This window comes from Cyrtonyx montezumae, unplaced genomic scaffold, assembly GCF_038088225.1.
Source record: "Cyrtonyx montezumae isolate F1298 unplaced genomic scaffold, pur_monq_1.0 scaffold_10, whole genome shotgun sequence".
Classification (NCBI taxonomy): domain Eukaryota; kingdom Metazoa; phylum Chordata; class Aves; order Galliformes; family Odontophoridae; genus Cyrtonyx; species Cyrtonyx montezumae.
The window spans coordinates 2,510,784-2,527,835 of record NW_027071826.1 but is presented as its reverse complement, the minus strand read 5'-3'; the positions used below and the strand labels follow the sequence as shown (position 1 = coordinate 2,527,835).

The following is a 17,052-nucleotide window of genomic DNA, read 5'->3' as shown; positions in this document are numbered from 1 at the left end:
GTGCACGCAGTCTGCTGGGCTTCTCCGTATTATTTTGCCTTTCTTAAATTTTTCTTCATTTTTTTAACCTCCCCCACCCCTTCACTCCCATTTTACTCCGCGTCGCCATCACCCACCCCCCCCCATTTCCGAAGAGAACCGAGCGAACCCGGAGCTGCACCCTACACCCACCGACCCACCCTCGCATCACAGAGGAAATCCTCACCGTCACCCGGGGGGGGGGGGGCGGCGGAGGGTGCGGGGGAGCAGCCCACGTCGGGGCTGTGGGGCAGAGCCCTCCCCTCGCACCCCGGCCCCCATCACCATGATGTTTCGCGACCAGGTCGGCGTGCTGGCCGGCTGGTTCAAGGGCTGGAACGAGTGCGAGCAGACTGTTGCGCTGCTCTCGCTGCTCAAACGCGTGAGCCGGACCCAGGCGCGCTTCCTACAGCTCTGCCTGGAGCACTCGCTGGCGGACTGCACCGAGCTGCACGTCCTCGAAGGGGAAGCCAACAACCCCGGTGAGTTTGCTGCGACCCTTTTTAGTTTCTCCTTTTTTTTTTTTTTTTCCTTCCCTACTCCTTTTTCTCCCCCGGTTTTCCTTTTATTTCCCCCATTATTCGGCTTATTTCCTTATCCCCACCTTCCATTTCCTTCATTTTCCCCTTTTTACCCTTCCAAAAGCACATATACCTACCTAAAACACCCCGAGCACCCTGTGGGTCTCCCCACCAGCCCCGCCACCTTCAAACTGCTGATGGCTGGCTGCACTTGGCTTCCAGCACAGCCAACTATTGCACGGTGTAACTACGGGAGCATGAATGATTGGTGGCTTTCTTTTTTATTCCCCCCCCTTCGCCCCCCCCTTCCTCCTTCCATGCAGTTTCCTGTGCAATAAGTAAGTCAGGTCACGTAGAGTCTGGATTTTCCAGGCTTCTTTTGGACAACGTGGCTCGCTTTGCTCTCTGCAACCAGGAGCCCGTCGCTACCTTAGACGAACTGTTATTTTCTCGAGCTCTGGCCAGCTGGGTTATCCGAATTTCTCTAAAATGTGGCAATTTCTGTTTCATCACCGTTTGGATGCTTTTTTTTTTTTTTTTTCCCCTCTCTTCTCTCAGTACCCCCCTTGTGATCCTGCTGCTGCTGCATTCACGGGATGCACTGCAGGGAGCATGCAGGGCTGGTAGTGTTGGGGCTTTATGGGGCCGCTGTCCCATAGCTCAGCTCTGCAGAAGTCAATGGCGTTGGGGGGGGAGTGTGCACGCATCTCTTCGGGGGTGTTACACACACCCGTGTCCCCGTGTGCGTGTACTTGCGGCGTAGAGGCGGAGATGGAAGTTGCCGTGGAGTTTGTGCAGGGTGGGCTGCGAGTCTTCAAGTTGGGTAGTTGTTTGTTGGGGGTATTTAATCCCCAATCTTCCCCTCCCCCCCCCCCCCCAAAAAAAAAAAAAAAAAAGGGAGGGGAAGGGAGGAAAAAAACTAAGCCCTATTGCAAAGCATCCTTTTTGCTTCAGAGCCAGTGGTTCTGCTCGGGGCCGGAACGCATCGGACAGATCCCAATGGCGATCCGTCCTCAGTCAGCTCCCGAACAGAGCCCCAGTGTCTGTAGGGCGGGAGGAGCGCGGTCCCGCTCCAGCTGTTCCCCATTAGGGCCGCTTGGCAGCCGGCCCCGCTGCCATTTGGTGACGAGGGCCGGGCCGAGCCGCCCGCCCGCAGGAAACCACCCCAAGATCGGCGATGGTCCGAGGGAGAAAGGCTGGAATTGGCCATTTCCTTTTATAGCTGCAGGAATGAGAGGCAGGAATGCTGCGGGGTGCGCCTCGGCGCTGCGATGCTGCTTTTAGAAACAGCTGAAGGGCTGAAGCGTCGGCACTGCGCTGCCGTGCATCCCCTGCAGCGGGTACAGCTACGGTTTGGTTCTTGGTTTGGTTCTTGGCTGCGTCGCCGTTCTCGTTCCCATTGTGCTTTGAGTGTTCCCTTTTGGGTTGCTCGTGGGTTCCGGTTGTGTTTTGGCATCCCGTTGTGGGTGCCCCCGGGGTTCCAGGTGGAATTTGGGGTGTCTTGCTATGGATATCCCCGGGTTCTGGTTGTCTTCTGGGTGACTCTGGGTTTCGGTTGTGGATTGGGGTGTCCTGTGTGGAGTGTCCCTTGGAGTCAGTTGTGTTTTGGGATGCCCCATTGTGGGCGTCTTTAGGTTCCAGTTGTGTTTTGGGATGTCCCACTGTGGTGGGGTTGTGTGGTTGAGGTCTGGTTGTGTTTTGGGATGTCCTGCTACGAGTCTTCCTCGGTTCTGGTCGTCTTTTTGATATCCCATTGTGGCTGCCCCTGAGTTCTGGTTGTGTTTTGGGTGGGTGACAGCCGTGTCCCTAGGGAACGGAGGGCTGTGTCCATGTTTACCTCCCAGCTGTGGGGTTGTGATGAAGGCAGCATGGTGAAGTAAAGCTGAGCTATGGGGTCACCTGCCCTGGTAATGGGAAATGTCATCCCCTGGCTGGTTTGGGCAGCTGGTACTGCCCCTGTGGTCCTCACTGCAGTAGTTTCCCCATGGCCAGGACACATCCACTGACACCCCTACCTCAAAGCAGCAGCAGCAAACCCAGGATGTGCCGTCAGTCCCCTTCTCTCCTGAGATGTTTCCCTTGGCGAGGAGCGTGGTACCCACAAGTATCCCAAAGAGCATGATGACCCTACAGTGGAGCAGGGAAGCAGGGACCCTACCCAGCAGCTTTTGGTCTCCCTATCAACGCTGCCCTGCCCATGAAACCACCTGTGTCTTTTAAAGTGCATCCCTCAGTGCTGGGCAGTGTTACCCGGGGACCTCACAGCCCTGCACCACAATGAGAGCATCCACAGCACGCAGATCCACTGTCCTGGCAAGGAGTGGCCGGAGGAAGAGCCAGGGAGAGGCAGTGCCTTTAATTAGACCAAGTGATGCAGCTGGAAAAAATGGCCAAGCGCAAAGGTGCAGCGGCTCAAAGGAGGGCTTGTGCTCGTGTTTTTTTTTCCAGCAGCCTAATAAAAGCCATGGCTTGTGCCTGCAGAGCTCACCTCGGGTGCCCTGGGGTGGCTGCAGCTCCATTTTGTTGGGAAGCAAAATGCTGTTCCCTCCATCCATCCGTGGCCAAGCACCCCGTACCTGGCTCAAGGACCGTGCCCTGCGTTCTGTCCTTGGCTTTGCTGTGATGCTGAGTTCTGGTTGAAGTGCCCGTGAGGTGGGAGCACTGCAATGTGCTGGAGGATCTCTGCCTGAAGGGGATGCCAGCAGAGCTGCCGGCTTTAGTCCCGAAAGATGATGAACTGCACCTGCAGTATTCTACTGTAGTTAAAAGGGTTTTGTTTTTAAGAGGCTTTTGGCAGCAGGGGTGGGTTGGAGCCCTCGCTGCTGTCCCCTGCTGTTGGTGATGCACCTTGTTGAGCTTCTTGTAATCCCTCATCAAACCCCACCTTTACCACTCGTTTAGGTTGAGCTTGTGGAATCGTTAATGTCAGAGAAGACCCCTGAGATCCCCAGGTCCAACCCATCCCCGCTGTGCCCAGTGACCACGTCCCTAACCTGCAGCCCATGAATGCCATTATTTTTCCAGGCTGGGAGCAATGTTTGCAATCAGTGTGACTAACTGAAATAGTAATTAGCATGAACACTCGCTTTATTTTAAGACACATTCGTCAGTGCTGCAGCCCTCCGGCTCCGTGCTGGGGGCTAATGTTACTGCAGATAACCTGCAGGGAAAGGGCAGGTCACCTCACACCGCTGAGCTGTGGGGTGGAGAGAGGAGTGGGGTTTGGGTCCGTTTTGGGGTGCAGATGGGTTTGGGGTTCCCCTTGCTTGTGCTGTGCTGCAGCCCGCAGCCGAGCTCTGGTGGCTGTGGAAGGCTTCCTGCTGCAGGAGCGGGGTTTGGCACGGAGGGGACGAATCCTTGCGTGGATCATGTGTGCTCTGTGTGCCTCTGAGCGTGCATCGCCCCCTGTATTTTCTCCTTCTATATTCAGCGCATAAACAAGAGCGGTGCTCCTCTGTTAACTCTTGCATTCCCGAGGGCTGCCGCAGGGCTCTGTGTGATGCTGAAGGAGGATGAGGTTTGGGCTGGAGCAGGCTGAGGCCCAGGGCTGGCTTCTCCCTCCCTGGCAGGAGCTGTTCTCAGCTTTGCCACGCTGCAGGTGAGCACCTCTGTGTCTATGGCAAGAGCCAGGCAGGGATTCGCAGCTCGCAGCCCAATTTGTGCGTGGCGTGGGATGGGTGCACTAGAAATTTTGGCAGAGGTGTCTGGGTTGTTGCTGGTGGCTCTGCTCTGCCCTCCTGCGTGGGACTGGAGCCTGTGATCTCTGCACAGAGACCTGGGTGACGGCCGTGGGGTTTGCTGTGATTGATTCTTTTGCCCTTTGAAGCCATTCCTGGGCACAGCCTCGAGGTACAATGTAAAATCTTCCTTCTACTACACTTAATGATTTTAGTTCTGCTGCCAGCATTCTCGAGCAAACCAAGGGATGTTTCACAGGGCTTCCATTACCACTGTGGCACCAATAGCAGCTTCTGCTGCTGTCCCTACAAGCGTGGCCTGGCATCTGCAGGAGCAGGATGTGGCCTAAAGATGTTCTTTCCTTAAAGCAACGTTGATATTGTGAGTGCCATGAGCAGTGTTTGGCAGCTTTGCTCTCAAGCAGCCCTGGAGGGGCCACTGGGGGTGTTGGGAAGCTCATCTGTTACTGATCCCTGTGAGTAATTCCTTCCAGATTGCCTTTTTTCTTCTTTAATTTTATCTTTATTTCTTTGGATAAAACCTATTCCAGACAAACTGCAAACCTGCTGTACTTCTAACCTGCTCCTTGCATACGTTGCTGTCCCATGGTATGTGGCTGGTGTTGGGTTTGGAGTCTTTGATTGCTAGGGGAGCTGCTCAAGCCGTGGTAAAACACGGTTTGAACGCTTGAAATACTCTACAATTTGTGTGACTTTTCTTTCCAAGAAAAAAAAAAGCAGATAATCACAGATCAGTTCTTGCTCTCTGCTTTTTGTCATCCTGTTTTGTCCACGTCCCTCAGTGCCACATCCACATGGGTCTGGAACACCTCCAGCGACGGTGATCCCCCCACCCCACTCCCTGGGCAGCTGTGTCACTGCAGCACCTCTCTTTGGAGGAGAAATCCTTCCTGCTATCCAACCTGACCCTCTCCTGACACAACTTGAGGCCATCACCTCTCATCCTATCACTTGCCAGGGAGCAGAGGCCTAAACCTGTGAAAGGTGGTGATCCCTGGTTGTGATCACCCATAGGGTCAGCTCGGACCTCTCTGTTCCAAAGAGATGGATTATGTTTAAAAGGACAGAAAAAAGAAAAATGGAAGTTCCCAGGCTGTTTCCCTGCTGATAACGTGTGCGTAGATACAGTGCTGAGTTACAGCAGCTCCGAGCTATACCCACCTGGGTGACCTTTTGAGATAAGAATTGTTATTGACTGGTGGAATTATGCTAAACTGATAAGAATCCTTTTTAAAAGAAGGGAAAAACCAATGCTCAGTAACCATAACAACGGGCTGAAATTGGAGCTGCTCGCAGCGCTGGCATCTCAAGGGTGTCCCCAAAGGATCCCCAGAGCTGGGGACCTCCCTGCACCAGTGCCAACCCCAAATGTCCCCTGTTTGCATTGAACTGAGGGTGAGTGGCAGCAAGGATGGGTTGAGGGGAGGATGCTGCTGGTGGCTGCAAGCAGTGGGGCAAGGACAGCTCCTGCTTGCTGTTTCGAGCATGATTTGAGTGTTTGCCAGCAAACTTTGTCACATCCTGCCATCACTGCTGGCTGCTGGGCTTGGTGGAGCTGCAGCTGGGGGCCATTGGTTTTTCTCTCCTCCCGTATTCTCTCTAGTGCTCATTGGAGCTGACCTTATGGCTTCCAGGTGGGGTCAGGCAACAAGTGGGAGCATGAATCGTTGAATTAGTTGAGGTGGAAGGGATCCTTAAAGGTTATGTGGTCCCACTCCCCTGCCACGAGCGAGGATGTGAAGTTGTAGAGTGCTCGGGCTGCATTGAGCCATTCATCACGTTATTCCAGAGCAGTCGGTTGGATGCTCAGCTCCTTCTGCAGTCGATGTCAACCGTGGGTCAGGTGGAGAGCCCTTATAAATAAGGCTGGGCGGATGGGGATGGTAGCTGCTGCAGCCCAGCTGTCTGCGTCAGCGCCCGGCCGTTGGAAAGGGCTGATCTGAGATTCCATGGAGAGCGGCTGTGGAGGTATTTAAAGCAGGGGAGCAGCTAAAAGCAGGCTGTGCTCGGAAGAGCAAGGCTCCATCCCGAGGACAGGTGGCCGGGGCATCGTGTCGTGGCTGTGTGAGGTGCACTTGAATCTTTCAGCTTGTCATCTTTTTGCATGGGATTGGGTGAGCCCACAGCGGGATCCTGCGTTCTTCCCCACGGAGTGGAGGAATTCCGTCAGAGGAGCCATTGTTCAGTCGTGTTCTCAGCACTTTGGCAGCAGCTCTGCAGATGAACCCCAGCAAAAGGGGAGGGTGCTCTTTGCTGGGCTCGGAATAATGGCAAAAATGCGGGCAGATGCTTTTACATTGTTAGAAGTTGGTAGTGGAGGGTAGCGGGGAAGCATCGTGTGGGATTAGGGGATGAAGGAGCCAAGTTCTTCAAATCCCTTGTAAAGCCAAACTGCATGCTGGCACCGACGTTCAGTTGCTTTCTGGGTTTAAAATAGAAGCAGCACATTTTTGCCCCTGTACTCCAAAGCAATTGATGCTCTCTGGTCCAAATGCCCGGGGTGCAGAGCCCCCCATCAGCCCCAGTGTGATCCACGAGGATCACTGGGTCCAACTCCAGGCTTTGAATGAGATCATCCAAAATCCAAACCCTGTGTCAGAGCCATGTCCCAGTGCTCTCTGAGCTCCAGCAGCTCGAGGCTGTGCCCACATCCCTCTGGGGCAGAGCCTTTCCCTAATATCCCACGTGCTTGAGTCAATCCATAACCCTCAGGGCCCCTTGCCCAAAACTGTGGTTCGTGGGCTGCTTGGGATCAGTACTCAGGGTATGCAGGTGTTGGGTTCCGGTTGCATGCCAGGAGGTGATCCAGGAGTGGCAAGGTGGATGTGTTTTAATCTGCATGCTTTGGTTCATTTTACACGTACAATCACTCTAATTTCTTTATCACCCCCTAAGAGATGAATCCTCTCTGCCAGATGCATCTATACAAATGGATCATCTGTCGTTTGGGAGTGTTGGAGGATTCCCATCCTAGGTGTGCAGAGCCCTGCAACGCAGGCAGCCCCAATCCTTTGTTATTGCAGTGTTCATAGGGAGAGCTCGTTAAAGCTGGCCACTTAAGTAAACGAGAAATGAATGAACTTAAAATAAAAGGCTAAATCCTGCCGCATTAAAGCAGTAGTCATGATTTGTTAAGAGCCTAATTTTTTGCATGTGAACCCGGAGTAATAGGGTTGCTTTACCTTTTAAACACTTTAACAAGTCACTCTAATTTTCTTTTAATGTTGCAGTGCTTCGAAATAATGCAGGGTCAGACCGAGCGTAACTAATTCCAGTCTGAAAGCAGAGGGTAGCCTGTTCCTCAATAGACTTACAATTAGTGAGCTGTGTGCGTATCTTGGAGAAGGACTTAGCAGGAAATGAGACCGCTGGAATCTCTGTCACCACAAATCCATATGTGGGGGGGTCCCACCCCTTTATTATTTGGGTGGGTTTTTTTGTAAGGTGGATCCCTGCAAAACCCTGGGTCTCGCTTGGCTTGGGTCGAACCAGCTTGCCTTTGGGATGCTGCAGCCCTGCTTGCATTTCAGGGCAGGTATTTCTTAGAATCAGAATTGTGACGGCTGGAAAACAATGCTAAGATGATGATGTCCAACCCTAACCCACCCCCACCGTGTACACTGACTTTGTCTCTCAGTACCATGGTTGGTGAATGCCTCTCTGATGGTACAAAGCCAAGAGGAGTGGCTGATGCACCTGAAGGCTGTGCTACCATTCAGCAGGACTTAGGCAGACTTGGGCAGGGAGAAAGCTGATGAGGTTTAACAAGGGTAAGTGTAGAGTCTTGCATGTGGGGGGGGGGATAACCTAATGCATTGGTACTGGTCGGGGGATGAGGTGCTGAAGCTGAGCTCTGCAGAGAAGGGCCTGGTGGCCAGCAAAGCCAGTCAGTGTTATCCTTGAGTGCATCAAAAGAAGTGTGGGGAGGTGATCCTCCCCCTCTACTCTGCCCTGCTGAGGCCACATTTAGTCTACTGTGTCCAGTTCTGAGCTCCCCAGTTCAGAAGAGACAGGGATCTCCTAGAAGCAGTCTAGTGGAGGACCACAAAGATAATAAAGGTTCTGGAGCATCTCCTGTATGAGGAAAGGCTGCGTGACCTGGCTCTGTTCAGCACGAGGAGGAGAAGACTGGGAGGGGATCTGATAAATGTTTATAAATATCTAAAAGGAGATGGGAGGCACATAAATGAAGCCAGGCACACCTCGATGGTGTGCGGTGATGAGACAAGGAGTACTGGCCTAAAACTTGAGCATAGGAAGTTCTGTACTAACATATGGAAGAACTCAGGGTAATGGAGAGCTGGCACAGGCTGCCCAGAGAGGTGTTTTAAACAGAATTAATTGATTGTTTTTATATTCCCAAGATGAGACTTGACAGCATGGAGCCCAGCAGTTAGCGTTGGTGTGGTAATAAGGTGCTTCATTAAGGTCAGGATGGATCAGGCCCTGGGCAACCTGATGGAGCTGTGGTGTTCACTGCAGGGGGTTTGGACCAAAGGGCCTTTAAATGCCCCTCTCACCTCTAAGGATCCTTTGATTCCACAGAGACCCCTCCTCACCCAGCCCTGGAGCAGAGTTCCCCCATAGGGATGGGGATCCCCGCTCCTGCAGTGCGTCCCCAGTGGGCCCAGGCACCCAGCCAGCACTCGCAGCAGAGCTGCCTGCTGTATTTTTAGTTTTCTGACTTTTTTTTTCTTTTTCCTTCCAATTTTGGACACATTTTTTGACAGCTTTTACCTGCTGAGTCACCAGTCATCCCCTCGCATGGGAGCTGCTCCTCGTGTCCCGATTCCCCGAGCAGGCTGGGGCGGCCGGCGTTTAAAAATAAAACCTGGCAAGGAAATGTGGGCTTTTTGAGGCTTTTTTTTCTTCTTCTTCTTTTCCTCCTCCTCCTACAGCTTGCTCCTGGTGTGAGAGGGCTGTTCCACGGAGGCGGTGCCTTTGCATGGGTGGGATGGCTCTGTGATGTGTTGCTGCTCAGGGGAACTGGGTGTCGCAGCCAGATAACGGTGCAGCTTTTAATGGCGAGTGTATCCAGGCTGCAACGTGTGCTCTTGTTTTATGGAAACAGGTTTTCTTCCTCTAAGGTCATCCAGTCAGCCGTCCACCTACCACCAGCATTGCCTGCTGAACCACGTCCCTTTGATTCTCATCGCACCCGTTTGCTGTAAAGCATCAGGACTGCTGTCCCCAGGGCTCAGCCTTGCTCCTAGCCCTTGGGTTCGGATGGCATGAGTGTTTACAGCTGTTTTTGGAATGTTGCTTAGTGCTTAATCTGCAGCACTTGCTTGCAGGCTGCCTGTTGGCCACCAGAATGCAGTGGCCGGCTCTCCAGAACCCACGTGGAAATACTTTGGATACACACAGTGGCACTCGGGGCTCTGGAATACTTTCCTCTGTTCTGCTTTGAGCGTTTTCTGCCCCCAAAACCTCATCTCATGGTTACTTGATTGAGCTGCGGTGTTGAGCATGGTGTCAGTTGGCAGGGAGGTGGGACGTCTCTGTCCCCAGACGTGTTGAAGAGCCTTGGAGATGTGGCACTGAGTTTGCTTTAACTTTGCTCTTCTCCTGAAGCGTACTGTTGTTTTATGCAGACACCCTGCCCCAGGCCTTGGTTTGCAGAGAGAGAGGGTGAAACTTCTACAAGAAGTGATTGGGGAACAACTGCAGTCTGAAATTGTAGCCGGGTTGGGAAGAGGAGGCTGAGCATGAGTGGGGCCCCTCGGTGCAGTCACCCACTGCCTCTGAGGTACTGGGGAGAGGAAGCATTGGTGGGATGCCTTGCTGCCACCTCCTTCATCGGGGGGCTCGGCGCTGGATGGAAGCTTCCTGCCTCCGTGGCAGAATTTAATATGGCTGTGGATATATATAGGATGCATCCATTTCCACCCCCTACTGAGGGCTGGGTGCCCCCCACCACCTCAGGCTGCCCAGGGCCCCATCTGTGGCCTCGGGCACCTCCCGGACACACAAAGCTCTCTGCACAGCCACTATTGAGTAGGCAGCAAGATTTGCACTGCTTTTAAACCTCAGTGAGCAATTTGATAACTGTCGTGGAATCAGAGCGACAGAATCATCTGGGTTGGAGGGGACCCTGAAAGGTCATCGAGTCTGACTCCCTATCAGTTCTCTGCTTTCACATTAGAGAGATATTCCATGCTTTTAAACCCCATCTATGAAATAGACAGTGAGCTGATTTCTAATCTAGCAGATCTACCCAGTGCTTGAGCTCTGAGGCTTCCCTTCAACGTCATTGTCTCTTTTGTTACAGCAACCTCCAGCATATGGCTGAGAGTTTTGCATCTAGCTCAGACACACTCTTTTCCTCTTCACATCTTAGTCTAAAAATGGCCTTTGGTTGGTTTCCAGGCTGCTTGTGAGTACTTGGTGCTAGGAAGGAAAACAAAAGGCCCACCGACACCAACAGCTTCTGCAGAAGGTTTCTAAAAATGCATCTCCTTCTAGCAAGGAGAGCACAGTGCCTGGGTTGCAGCACGCCAGTTGTTGACGTGTTTGGCTAAATTTTGCTATATGGGATTTTTGGAGTTGAGGATTTCTTTCTTTTAGAGAGAGGCTGAAGGAGGGATGTGAGGATGAGGGAGGGTCTGGAGGCTGAGGGGCAGCTGAGGTCTGGGTTTGTTGGGCCCGGAGCAGAGGCTGAGGGGAGGCCTTGTGGTGACTGCAGCCCCTCACGGGGAGCAGAGGGGAAGGAGATTCCTAACACCAAGCTGTCCTAAAACCCACGCTCCCTGAGCTGGGTCTCCATCCATCTCCCATCTGTCTCCATCTCACACTACCAGAGCAGGGTGAGGGCTGCGTGGGGATGGATTCCCTCCTCCTTGGCACGTGTGCAGCTTTGGGCTTTGGCTCTTGTTTCAAAGCTGCTTTCTGCTTGGCTGTTTTAAATTTAGGAACCAAGTCTGGGGCGAGTGCCTGTGCCATGGAGCAGGACCAAGACGGGGAGGCTGCTACAGCAGGTGCTGCTGTTCCTTCTGAGCCTGCTGCCACCAAGATGTGTATTTCCACATCATCCTTGCTCTTGCTTCCAGTTCCGTCATCAGGAATTAAGGCTTATTTTTTAGTACTGGAGAAAGAGAAGCAGTGCCCAGAGGAACTTTGCAGCATTTTGAGGTCTGTGCACTGACATCCCTGTGTCCTATGCTGTATGATGTTGTTCTTCAGTTGTGATCCTGCCTTAAATCATGTTCCTCGCTGGCTTAGGAAGTTGGGTAGGCATCCACCAAGGAACTCAGATGGGGAGAGTGGCTCCCAGGGCTTGCCCTGAGATGAAGTTTCCTGAATGCCTTGTATGAAAATGCTGGGCCCCCCACAGGACACTGTACTGTTATCCCTTTGTCCTAATGAGGAACAAAAACAAGTCTGTGCTTTGTGAGAGATGACTTCGGACAGCTTCATCTGTGTTCCATGGTCCTCTCCATAAGAGGCAGATAATCTACCTGGCAAGGGTGCTGGGAAGCTAAATGAATACGTGCTGAGGTCTCTGGATAGAAATGCTGCAGTAAGCACAAAGCGTGGGTGTAGGCACAGTGCCGTGCAGCACTTGGATGGAGCGTGTGTGCTCACGTACGCACAGAAATGTGCTGAGGCCTTTCGGTGTTGCCATAAAAATCCATTTAAGCAGTTGGAAGCACAAATAGAGAAAGAATAATCAGGCAAGTTTTGCCCTTCGTGACCTCCGCTTCTGAAGTGGAAGCTTTTATTTGCCTTTGGTTTGTGCTTGTTGCGGCCCCTAATTGGGGCCAAGCTCTTGGAGGACCCGTCATCTTCCCCATCCGTCATGCTGGACAGTCATGCCCTGTCACTCTGGTAGCCTGCCTTTCAGGTGAGCTGGGTTTCATTTCAGCATTCTCCATCCGTCCAGAACAGGCAGTTCTCCTTTCTGCACGATGCACTCATCCTCATCTTGCTGCTGGTGCACGAGGCTTTATCAGCACATGAAAGCCCAAAAGAAAGGCAGTTCCTGCTCCAGGAGCACCTTGCTGGCTTCTCCCCATCCCAGTCATAAGTTCATAAGTCCTGGGAGGGGGAGTGGATCACAGCACTGGGTCCCACCCTACAGTGTCCCCAGCAGCCCATGGAGCTCACTCATAGCCATCCCGTGTGCTTTGGGCAGCCAGGTTAAACGATAAAGGCACCTTTGTTAGTGTGGGTTGCCTTGAGCTGTGTTTCCACAGCATTTGCTCTGTTGACAGAGTCTTCAGACATGTAATTCCACCGGATCTGGCTGTGTACGGAGAAAGCTGGATTATTTGTGTTTCATAAATAAGGCCAAAAAATGCAAGGTCCCAAACACTGCAACCCAGCTCTGTATCGTTCCTACTGGGCTTTTCATTTTTGGTACTGCTTGCTGCCTTTTCTTTATTTTATTAAATGTACTCCCTCTGCCCCATGCCCACCCCTTATCCACGCTTTCACAGAACTTCCCCTCCTATCCATGTATGTTGGTACAATTTGGGGCTGAGCTGCTAGAGGGTTGCTCTGTGGAGAAGGACTTGGGTGCTCTGGTGGCCACCAGGGTGACCACAAGCCAGCAGCGTGCCCTGGTGGCAAGGAGGCCCACAGAATGCAGCCAGCAGGGCCAGGGAGGTGATTATCCCCTCTCCCTCCTGTGGGGGAGCACGGGACCAGGCTGCCCAGAGGGGTGGTGGAGTCTCCTCTGCAGGTACACAGACCCACCTGGATGCTTTCTGTACAGCCTCCTGTAGGGAACTTGCTTTAGCAGGGTTTGGACTCTGTGATCTCTAGAGGTCCCCTCCAACTGTGCCAGTTGTGTGGTTCTGTGATGTGCCATTTGGTGCAGCTGCTGGGCTCTCAGCTTTCACGCTCGTGCTACCTTTTCCCACCCCTTCCATTTGTCCTTCTGCCCCTCCAACCAGCAGAGTGATGGGGCAGCTTTAAGGCAGCATCTCCCTGAGCACCCTCTGCACCCCGGGACACTGCAACTCTTCTTTGCCTTCAGCATCTGCTGGAGCCCACTGAACAAGCAACTCTGTAAATGTAAATGAGCATTTTGATTAATTAGAGCTCTCTGGCTATTTTCCAGCTGGCTGTGCCCCCAGAAGCATGGGGTGACATGTTCCTGAGCTGGGCATCCGGGCCAGGGCTCACACCCAGACTCTGTCCTGATGCAGAGGCACTGAAAAAGAGGCTAAAATAAACCCTATTTTTCCCATAAAAGGGTCTCTGATGATGGTTTAGCTGTCCAGCCTGTCCTTAAAACACTTTGCAGGGCCTGTTAAAGTAAAAGTAGTGCTGGTACAAAAGCCACACTTTCGACTGAGCATTGGAGGTGTCGATTCAACTAGCAAAGTGCTTAAGGGTACACCTGTGAAGGTGAGTCCTGTTCCTGGCTCACCTGTGCCGTGATCCTGGTGCTTTCTGTGTAGAAATCTGGGAGGTTAAAGTAAACCTGGGCGTGCATCATCAAACTTGGTGCACCTCTATGATTAAATGTTAGTGGTCTTATATTGGTGTCCTGGCATCGGTGCTGTGTCCTCAGCCTGGCCCCCATGGGATGCAACGCGAGGCCAGCCCCATTGATAAGTGTCTGAGCTTTGCAAGCACATCGGTGGCTGGATGCAGGACAGCATGGCTGGGGTGGCAGATGTTTTCTGCTTGCATTTTGGATTTGATGTTGGTTGTAGAGGAGGCAGAGGTGCTTGGGTGCTGGTGTTGTGGGATTTTCCCAGTGTAAACTCATTTTTCCCAAAATCAGCATTTCTGGGGATTGCTTGGGTTCCATCTAGACCAACTGGACTGTGATGTAAGTTTGGGAGGCAAGCTCCGTAAACAGAAACAATAGGAAGCTATTCAGGCAACTTCTCTTCTAATGGAAAACAGACAGAAGGACTTTAGTCTCTTGTTCTGGGGGAAGTAAATGAGTCTTTGAAGCTCAGCGCGCTCCCTCTGAGTTTTCAGCACAGCAATTAATACAAACCCCCTGCGTTACAATCATTCAGGTTGGAAAAGACCTCCAGCATCTCCAAGCCCAACCCCAGCCCACCCCACCACGCACCCCACCCACTGCCCACGTTCCTCAGTGCCACATCTCCATGGATCTGGAAGCCCCCAGGGACGGTGACCCCCCCACCCCATTCCCTGGGCAGCTGGGCCAGCACATCACTGCTCTTTTGGAGAAGAAATAGTTCCTAATACCGAACCTGAACCAGAAACATTGGCTCCATGACACAGTGGCACAGGCTCACTGGAGGCAGTGCCCCTCCAGGAGGAGGTTTGGTGCTCCTCAGCTCCCAGGTTTCCCGTTTCAGTCCAAGAAGCCGTGTGTGGTACGATCGGCGTCATCAAGTGGGCTGCACCCGAGAGGCTGAGGACGCCGGTAATAAATCCAACAAGGCTTTTATCTTGTCACTTGAAATGCCCCGTGTGATGTTTCCAGCAGCATTTTCTGTTTTCTAACTTTCCTTGGTAGGACAGTGGTTACATGTGGATGTATCCGAGGCGTTAACCGTGTCTGCCTGTCTCTGCCTTCCCATCCAAAGATAACAAGAGCTGCAGGGCCAGCCCTTCCCCCAGAGCTGCAGGGCTCGTGTTGCTTTTCGTTGCATATTTTGGCAGCGAGAAAATAGCCTTGAAGTACAGTAAGAGACAGAAATATGCCAGAGCATCAGGAATCAAACCGGTCTCTTTGAGGGTAGAATAAGAGAACGTAGATATTTTTTTCTCCCTTTCTGAAGGCATTAGAAGCGAAGCTGACGGTTTTAAGGGAGCAGGATCGTAAAGCCCTTTCCTGGGCTGGAGAAATGGTTCAGACTGACAGATTTCAGAACGAAAACATAACGTAGGGGGGGAATAGAATCGTAAAGAAAAGCTGCTTTGCATGGGTTAAGAAAAGAAAAATAGCCTTCTCTTTGCAGTTCTGCTGGTGTTCCTCCTTAGGCTGTGCGTCAGGGATGTGAGGGCTGTGCTAACTTCTTGCAGGTTGTCACCTGGCACCGAGGCCTTCCAGCTTCCCTGCAAACCTCTCCAGCCACTAGCAGTATTTCCCTGGGGTGAAACCAGAGTTATGAAGAATGTGAAATGCACCAGCGCAGAAGAGTTGGTTTGTTCTGCTATTTAGCAGCTGTTTGGTTTTTGCTACGACTCCTCCCATCGCCGTGACCCCAGAGTGGTGACAGTAAGACCTGAAGGGAGGAGGAGTGATTTCAAAAAGCAACCAAGAGTCTGTTAGAATACTAATAATGGAGCTGTGATTTAAACAGGACCTTGGTAGATTGGAGGAGGAAAGGACCAGAGCCAGAGAAGAAATACATGATGTGCCAGTGATGCCTTCAGCAAAATAATATAATGAATTATTCCAGACGTGGAAGTGCAAAGGCTGTGAGCGCTGCTCCTGGTGCGGGAGGTGGTGCTGGATTGTAGAGCGAGGGAAGGGATGGAGGGACGTGCTCATTTTTAGACAACTCACCAAAAAAAAAAAAAGAGGTATAAATATGAAAATGAATTTAAAGTAAAATAATTGGAAATTAATTGAAATTTAATTTTAATTAGGTGCCTGAAATGGGATCGTCTGGGTCCCCGGGGGTTGTCCTATCACTGTCTCTTCCCTTTTTTCCCCTCTACAAAGAAAATGCCAATTAATTTTATGGAAGTGCTTTAAATAACTGAATGCCTGCTACCTGTTGGCTACTGCCATTTACTTCCATCACTCCAAGCTCTGGAAAAGATGCACTCTGCTCGGGAAGTCTGAGAGGTGGTGTTATTTATAGAAGAATGGCTTGCACATGCCTAACCTTGGCTTTGCTAGCAGCACTGCTGCTGCTCGGCGTGGGCAGGAATGCTGTGGGACCTCATGGTGTTCCCCTAGGCTGGCTCTGTCCCTGCTCAGCCCCCTGCCCTGCTCCTTACAGGGGCTGCCCTTGGCTGGTGAGGAGACTGCTTTCAGTGGGTTGCAGCTGCTTCAGCCTTCTCTGTAAGCATATAGCATCATAGAATGGTTTGAGTTGGAAAAGACCTTTAAAGGCCTCCCTGTGAGCATCTCCATGTGCTTACAGGGTGAGGCAGTCCCCCGAGGAGCTGACAGGAGCCCTTCAGCCCTAAGGAGAAGCACAAGTCTGTGTTTAGCTGTGTCTTACTCATTGTGCTGCTTTCCACGTTTCGGCTCTGAAGTGAAATCATCCCTCAGCATTTAACTAATGGAAACTTGCTGGAGGTGCCAAGAGAGGTTCTGCTGCCTCGGAAACCGTTTTTCCAAAGTGCTGGAAAACGCCGTGCTCCGTTTGCTGGGCAGGACAGCAGCATTCAGACCTCAGTGGGTAGCATGGGATGCCCAGAGGTACAGCTGCAGCCCCGTGTCATCTCACAGCAAGAATACAGGCTGCTCTTTTTGTCACACTGGGTGTGTAGGCTTGCTTGGAAAGCCTCTGGAGCTCCCTTGTGCTGCATGTGTACATAACCACAGTGTGTCCTTCTCATTGCTAACGTATAGGTCACAAGGCTTGGAGGTTTTCCAACCCGTGCTGTGCACCATGATGAATTTCTACCATATTAAAAAAAATTACAGTTGCTAGTGGTGCTTAATTATTTTCCAATTCGTTTAAGCTCTGGCGAAAGAGTTTACATTTACACCAAATGTCAGTGGGGTGAGAGCTGCATGTCCCCCAGAGCTGCCTCCGGGCTTTCACTTTTCCTTCTTCTTTCCCTCCTGAAGGCACTTGGAGCCTCGAGTATGAGCCTGCTGAGGGGAAATCATGCAGCAGAACATTTGCTTGTGGTTTCTCTCTTCTCTCCCTCCCTTTCCATGAGCGTGCCTGTAGGAGAGGGAGAGCGAGTGCGTG

General features: G+C 52.0%; 1 protein-coding gene across 5 annotated transcripts in view; it reads left to right on the top strand.

Annotated features, from left to right (window-relative positions):
• The first annotated feature begins 233 nt into the window (after positions 1 to 233).
• Positions 234 to 17,052, top strand: part of SAMD4A (sterile alpha motif domain containing 4A) — a 57,979-nt gene continuing 41,160 nt past the window's right edge. For all 5 annotated transcript variants that reach the window (XM_065748268.1, XM_065748260.1, XM_065748251.1 and 2 more), the window contains exon 1: positions 234 to 500. In XM_065748268.1, coding sequence (XP_065604340.1) covers positions 305 to 500 — 196 coding nt within the window. In that variant the 5' untranslated portion in view covers positions 234 to 304. The remainder of the gene's footprint in view (positions 501 to 17,052) is intronic.